The sequence below is a fragment of the Aulostomus chinensis genome, chromosome 6, assembly GCF_037954235.1.
Source record: "Aulostomus chinensis isolate RoL2024-O1b breed Wild chromosome 6, RoL_Achi_v1.0, whole genome shotgun sequence".
NCBI lineage: Eukaryota > Metazoa > Chordata > Actinopteri > Syngnathiformes > Aulostomidae > Aulostomus > Aulostomus chinensis.
This window is the reverse complement of record NC_141325.1, coordinates 6,619,062-6,626,303: the sequence shown is the minus strand read 5'-3', so window position 1 is coordinate 6,626,303 and position 7,242 is coordinate 6,619,062. Positions and strand designations below refer to the sequence as shown.

The following is a 7,242-nucleotide window of genomic DNA, read 5'->3' as shown; positions in this document are numbered from 1 at the left end:
TAGTGGGCTAAATTTGGTCCCCCGGTCCCAAGTCATGTGGCCCTGCTCAATCGCATCGAGGACGGTAATGATCCTGTTGCATCTAGAATCTGAAGTCTTGCCCCACGGCGGCGTGATAATTAGGCTGAAACCCGCCTCCAGCACACCATCATCAGCTCCTTCACGGTTGTCTTCATCCGCTCCACCGCCAAAAGTTGAGACGCCGGGAAATTTTGAACCGCAGAGTAAAAATTTAGTCTCGGTCATGTGTGCGGTAACCTGTCCACGGTCCCGCCGCGGCGGTCGAAACCGCGACCCTTTTGCCGCCCCGCCCTCACTGAAATGAACATCAGTGGCGCGCCGAAATGCAAAACTTTGTGACAGGGAACTTCGTGACGGATGAACATGAACGTTTGATCGGAGGCTTGGAAAAGAAGCGGAAACAAACAGACGCAGGTGAGTTCTCAATGTTGTTGTATTGGTTCTAAACAATAGCAATGAATGAATTACAATCTAAAGCAGGAATGAACAGACAAAGGAATGCATTTTTTCATATAAATAAAATAAACAAGATTTGTTTTTTTGTTGCTATGTAATTAACGAAGAATAAAGCGGTCTGGTGGTCCATCCGCCGGGGTTCTCAGCCTCCTCTCAGACGCAGGACCAACTCGATGGTGCTGAGAGCTTTGACCCCGTAGTCTGTCAGCCTGCCGGACGTCATCTCCCTGCCCCGGTAGATGAGCCTCTGCTGGCTCGCCGGGACCCTCTCTCTGCTCTCGACCCTCTGCTTGAAGTTGTCCACCGTCTCATCGGATTTGATGTCGTAGGTGCTCTGTTGGCCATTCGTGTTGCGTAAGAACACTTGGATGGTCGGCGGCACCACCACCAGCAGAGCCAAATGAGAACCGTTGTGTACACCGTAGGAGCTGAGAGGCGCCGAGTCGTTGTCGAGAGGTGTCTTCTGGCCGTTTTCCAACGTCAGCCTCTGGTTCACAGGGGGGATGTTCAGGCGGGTCTGGATCAGCTCTCTCAGGTCTTTCACGGTGTCTCCGGGATTCACCAGCAGTGTGAAGGACTCGGTCAGCGTAGTGACGGTTATTTCCATGAATCCTGACATCGTTAAGTGCGTCTTCAGATCAACTCTGCCCAAGTACGGTGGTTTGAGTCTACGAGGAGACTTTCTTCCTACCTTGTGATGGCAGACGTTAGGTTGGTGCGGGGAGGAGACACTTTGACAGCTGTTCCAGACCTCCATCCTCATTTTATGCGCCTCCAGTTTATCAGTTCCGCCCCGCCCCCCTCATAAGATTCGTTTTCCCTTCTCCTCCTCCCCCTCAACTTTCGTTTTCTATTTCGCTAAAACAGTGCTGGTGAGGTATTTATGTAGAGAAATGTAGCACAGATGACCTCACATCGACCCATCGAGAAACTTCTGGTTCATACTGGGTACAGAGGTTTCTGTAAACATCAGAGCTCAGACATTGCATAGAACCTTCGAGCTCCCAGGCCTCTGGTAGAGGACCCGAGCTGGAGAGCGACACAGAACCACCCCGCAAGGGTGAGAGGGACATGATAATATATGATATTCACGAATGAGGAAATAAATACAAAATATACAGAGAAATATTAAATATGACTTTATACATAAAAGTACCACGTGACTAAGTAGAAATACTGTACACTACAAGCATATAAAGAATAATAATTTTTTTTCCTGCAGGATTCAAAAGAGTTCTAATTAGCAAAAAATATTTTTAAAAGATGGTTTAATTTTATTTACAGTAAATCAATCAGATAATGGATTGGAATTTCAATCAAACATTCAGCTGTGCGAGTGAGTATGTATTTTAATTTATAAAAATGTTTAATCCAGAAACAGAAAGTCATTCATTAATGATTGAGCATTTTTTATGGTGGAAACTACAGCGGTTAGCAGTGTCGCCTCACAGCAAGAAGGTTGCGGGTTCGAGCCCCGAGTGGGGAGTCTCCATGTTCTCCCTGTTCCTGTGTGGGTTCTCTCCAGGTACTCTGGCTTCCTCCCACAGTCCAAAGACATCAAGAAGGGACGAGGTTAATCCAGACTCTATGTGAATGGTTGTCTGTCTCTATGTGTTGGCCCTGTGATGGACAGGTGACTCATCCAGGGTGAACCCCACCTCTCGCCCGAAGGCTGCTGGGATGGGCTCCAGCCCCCCACGACCCTTAACAGGATAAACAGTAGAAAATGGATGGATGGAAAATACTGTGTTGACAGGATTTCAAAACTTCCCTTCTTGCTGTGTTGTCAGTAACGTAATGACATCAGCTTTTTACTCGAGTGAAACAAAAACAAAACTAAGAACTCAGCAAAAACAAAACAAAAATTAACTGTTTCTTCTATTTTTTTTTTTTTTTTTTTACAGCTGAGAGTTAAGTGTCCTCCTTTGACTCTGGACTTTGTTCGATGCTGATGACGCGTACGCGCAGTAAAAACTTGCAGCGGCGACAGCGAGTCCCTCCCACCACAGGCTCAGCTGCTGTTGATACTCCAGGGAGGAGACCACACCCCCAACCCCAAATACGGTAGAGCTCAAATGATCTCAGGGAAGAGGCGCTTTGTTAAAGAATTTAGCACCGTTCCCCCAGCGTGACCAGATACTTCTATGAACAGTAGGCCAAGGATGCTTAGAATTGTGGGTTTCTCCAACCAACATCCAGTTCCAGTTCATCTCAGGGTGGGGTCGACCTGTAGGAACAGATCAAGAGTCTGGGAGGATCTGTCAATTCCGCATTTAGTCACAGATGTAGTCAGACTTCAGTGTGTTCCAACATGGCAGCCCTCTCCTCCCTGTTTGGTGGTGGAATATTTCCTGCAGTGAAAAAAAGAAAAAGAGGCACAAGAGCTAAACTGGATGAGTTTGTGCAGCACCTTCTTTATTTGGTCCTCCAGCCTCTAATTATCAAAATACACATTTATGTACTTGCAGCAGGATTCAGCAAAAATGCAAAACAAAACAAAAAAACCCCCAAATCCTTTACCTGGTGGTGCCACAAAGTATTCTTCAACTGTGATTTTGGAGAGCTGCAGCAGCACCTCAGCAGAGCCCCCCTCCATCGCTACATCATCCCTCAGGTGAAGAACCCTGGACGACATTCATACACAAGCACGCCGTGAAACTGGTGACGTTCAACAGAACTGGGAGGACAATTCCCACCTGCAAGCAAGCGTGTGTCCCATACTTCCCATGGAGTACTAATATCTGGTACTGATTTGGGGTCCCTTAAGTCACATGACACAAGAGTAAGTGTAAGGAGAAAAAATATGCTGGATTTTGTGGTATGTCAAACATACATGTAGCACTAGAATTAATACAAAAAAATATGAAAGCAATAAAATCAAAAGGGGTGTGTCCTATACTTTGCATCTCATATGAATACCTTATAGTGATTTGGAGTCACAGTCACATGACACTGAAGCTACAGAAAACAAAAATTTAATTTGGCAGTACAATAAAAATGCACTGAAATATTCCTCACATATTCCTGTAAAAGTTGTGAGTCTTATATTCCATAAAAGAGAAGTGTCCAGTAGTTTTAGTCCAGAAATACTATCTGGTTCTCATGACATGGACATAAAGAAAAAACTGTGTCCTCTACTTCCTGCCGTACCTGTCCTCTAAAACAGAATCCATCGGCTTGACCCCCGAAGTGTCAACGTCATGGAGCTGATCTGCAAATCGTATGGCTCTCTCCAAACAGGCCAGCCCCTGTTTGGTACGGAAATCAACCAAGGCCAGGCGCTCCAGTTTGTCCACCAGGTCAGCTGACACTTGGGCAGGCTGAGGAAAACAAAGTAGTAGAGTTGAGAATGGTCGGAACAGCAAGCTGTAGAAGACAAACGCTGTTGTGCAGTGTTTCTCTGGAGACACGGAGCACAGAGTAGCAGGTCTGTCTTCTCTGTGTGATTCCTTCATGTTTTCCTCTTGGGGTTTTCCTAAATATCAGTGACTCCTCTTAAGCCGATTTGTCCACCTGCAAGTGGCAGGAGACAATCTGACAGCCTGTTCAGGCCATCATGATCAGGGCCGCCCCTCCCTTGTGCGTAGGGCCTCCATGGATGCGTACATGCGCTCCAGAGAGGCGCACGCAGAGCGCCGAATCAGCTCGAGGAAAGCGGGGAGGGACCTGTAATCTGACCGCGCATGCGTCGCTGCAATGATTGACAGCACTCGACATCTGACCAATCAGAAGGGTGCGTCAGTAGGCGCTTCTACAGCTGCAGGTAGCAGATGAAGCGCGGTAGCCTGTCGACATGTCCAAATGACATCATGAGTCAGGAGCGAGCACAAGGAAGAAAAAGACAAAATGAGAGGAAGCTCATGCTTCACTTCAAGGTGGGTTTGTTACTGAAAAAAAACCTCTGTGGCACAAACACCTGAGCTGCGACTCATCAGATAGGAGGTGCTGTCTCCAGTCTGTCTAGATGGAAGAATTTGTTTTTCCAGCGGCCCTCATTGACATTTATTGAATGTCTTGTGAACGCCCAATGCATTCACCATTGAAGAAAAAGAGTGGTAAAATGACCAGTTGGGGTCGGATATTGATAGGCTATAAACTTTAGCCAAGTTTAAAGCCTAGCAGTAGTAGTTTTTGACTGTTTTAAGGAGGTAAATGTTGCCATCTGTTGGTGAATTTAATTCCTAACAGTCAGCTTTTGAGGAGACGGAGAAATACTGATCGAAATGTGTGTAACTGGCGCGTTTGTTGTCAGAGGGAACTGTGTTTGAAATATCAGTCTGTTTGATCCTGAATTCGTGTGTTATAGGACTGTAGTCTGTACATAACAACAATACAACTCTAATGATAATAATAATAATAATATTGTAGGATTAGACAGCAAGAGTACCACTTTTTTTGTTGATATCAATATGAGTAGTTGTACCAGACCAGTACTAATAGTAGTGGTGGTAGTATGTGTGTGTGTGTGTGTGTGTGTGTGTGAATATATATATATATATATATATATGTCTTGATCATGATACCTGCAAGAGCTGGTCCTCTGCTGCTGGTTCCTTCTTCTCAGCCTTTGGCACCTTCAAACACACACACACACACACACACACACGTCAATGCCCTCTTAATCTAATTCACTCAATACACACCAGCATGTGAACTACCTCATGGTTATGTGGCTGGGAGCTGAACCTGCGGGTTACATTTGTGTGTTGACAGCGCAGGTTTCTTCCTCTGTGGAAGTTTACCGTCGAGTATCCTCGGTGGAATGACGGCCGAAGGACATTCCGTGACACGGCGCAGCATTTACGTCCGACGATGGCGCCATACGCCGACATTGTCGCTGGATATGTATCTACGAGAGCTGTACAAATATTTCTAATATTGTTATCTCATATTCACCGATTCAAGTGGGGGAAAAAAAGGCCATGCTGATTCCTCACTAGCTCACGAGATTCTTCTTCTTCTAGATCTGCTGACGTTGTCAAGCTCAGTGCTGCCCTCTATCGTCCAGCCAGGGCACTACAGTGTCGCGACTTAAGACCTGGACGTGGCCAGAGAGATTTGATTTACTGTTAATTTAGTTATTTCAAGGCCAAAATGAACGTGATGGCCAATGAATATGACTTTTAACATAACTATGTCTTACTGGCGCAGAATTATGATTTACCATGAGAATATTTTTCATCAAGCTTAGTGTTCACGTTATTATGCCTATAATTAAACTGACCTCCACAGTTGCCTAACTTTAATTTGAGATTTAAAAAAAAAAAAAAGATGTTATTTTTTTGTGCGAATTCAGCCAAATTACCTAGCCAACAAAAAAAGAATACAATAATGTCAATATTTTTAACACTTGAATTGGGGGATGCTTTTCCATCAAAACGAAAAATTCCACAGGCACATTGAACAGTAGCAGTGCAGAACAATGTGCAGGCCTACTGAAGTCCTCCTTGTGTTTGGGAAAACATTCAAATAAAATATATAGCCCTATTTAAATAAATAAAACACAGATCAACAGTCGGGCTTTTAAATGAGGGAAAGTAAGAAAAAAAACAAGGCCAGTTTCAGTTCAGATTTAGACCGAAGTGAAACACAAGCAGCTTTGGATCCAGCTTCTTCTATCTCAGTTCAACCATCTCAGTTTTTGTTTTTAAAGTCAGAGAATATATAGATGCTCTGGTATTTTTAATGAAGGGCTCCTTCATATGAAAGAATTTCCACGCCTTTCTACGTCATGCTGCAACAAAACTAGCAGCAACTGTAGAGTCCGGAGAATTGATCCACTTCTTGAAAAGTGCGCCCGGTCTGCGCAGTCCTGCACAGCAATTCTGGAATCGCTCTACTTCTCTCCACCCCAGCCGGATACCTCTCGGCAAATGCTGTGTTTGTTCGGGAGATGCCTCTCAATGTTGCAATTTTTTTTTGCTGTTCGCAAATATCTCGCCGCAAATCAGGCGTACCGATAAGCCAGCAGCTGTGAAAGCAAACAAATCCGTCCATGCAGTATCAAATCCTCTTCTCCTCCGCAACTTGTCTTTGTCTTGATTTGCTCTCCATGGCCATCTTGGTGGGGAGACACTCTTTATTATGTCGCTGGAGACACCTGCAGAGGAGAGACCTGAGGCCCAGGCTGTGACGCATATTTTAGTTGACGAATTACTTTTTTTTTTTTTAATTCCGTATGTTTATTTTGCGTTTAGGAAACGCAGAAATCACTCCAGATCCAAATATTTATGTTCATTTTTTTTTTTTTAAATTTCCATGTAAATTTTGTTGAAGCCACTGGAGCCACTGCACGCGGGCAAGAAGAGCCGCGGGTTGACGACCCCTGAGTTCGGGCTAGTCCGTTACTGGTTAGTGGCCGGGTCAAACCCTGGAACTGGGGCGTAAGGACATTTTTAGTCCAGGTTGAACGCGCTTCTCAGTCATCGGTCACCACCCCTTTAGTGCAACGGTATCTGAACTGTTTTGGATTATAAAGGCATCGTGAATTTGTAGAGAGAACCGGGGTTAACCAGTAAGTAGACAGTTAACCAGTTGATAGCTGCTGTAGACATGTTTGACCAGAGAGCTAAAGCAGAAAATGAAACGTCTGGCGTGCTGATTCAATTTGACATGTTTCCAAAACAAATACCTCTTTGAACCACAACTGTGAAAGAGCCCGGATAGCTCAGTCGGTAGAGCATCAGACTTTTAATCTGAGGGTCCAGGGTTCAAGTCCCTGTTCGGGCGTTACTTTTTTTTCTATCTCGCATCAGTCCGGAATTG

General features: G+C 44.9%; 2 protein-coding genes and 1 non-coding gene across 4 annotated transcripts; 1 reads left to right on the top strand and 2 right to left on the bottom strand.

Annotated features, from left to right (window-relative positions):
• Positions 1–436: 436 nt before the first annotated feature.
• isg15 (ISG15 ubiquitin like modifier) lies at positions 437–1,327 on the bottom strand. Its single transcript, XM_086206109.1, has one exon. The coding sequence runs from the start codon at positions 1,238–1,240 to the stop codon at positions 620–622; it is 621 nt and encodes a 206-aa protein (XP_086062235.1). The 5' UTR covers positions 1,241–1,327; the 3' UTR covers positions 437–619.
• Positions 1,328–1,593: 266 nt separating this feature from the next.
• Positions 1,594–5,628, bottom strand: gatc (glutamyl-tRNA amidotransferase subunit C). Of its 2 annotated transcripts, none has more exons than XM_086206112.1 (5): positions 5,220–5,628; positions 5,001–5,051; positions 3,628–3,797; positions 2,998–3,101; positions 1,594–2,828 (listed from the first exon to the last, which is right to left on the bottom strand). In XM_086206112.1, the coding sequence occupies exons 1-5, from the start codon at positions 5,307–5,309 to the stop codon at positions 2,767–2,769; spliced, it is 477 nt and encodes a 158-aa protein (XP_086062238.1). In that variant the 5' UTR covers positions 5,310–5,628; the 3' UTR covers positions 1,594–2,766. The 2 variants fall into 2 exon arrangements, with proteins under 2 accessions (XP_086062238.1, XP_086062237.1); XM_086206111.1 differs by having other exon boundaries at positions 5,136–5,547.
• A 1,505-nt stretch (positions 5,629–7,133) lies between these two features.
• Positions 7,134–7,206, top strand: trnak-uuu (transfer RNA lysine (anticodon UUU)). The gene has a single exon. It is a non-coding gene; the product is annotated as a tRNA-Lys (tRNA).
• Positions 7,207–7,242: the final 36 nt, after the last annotated feature.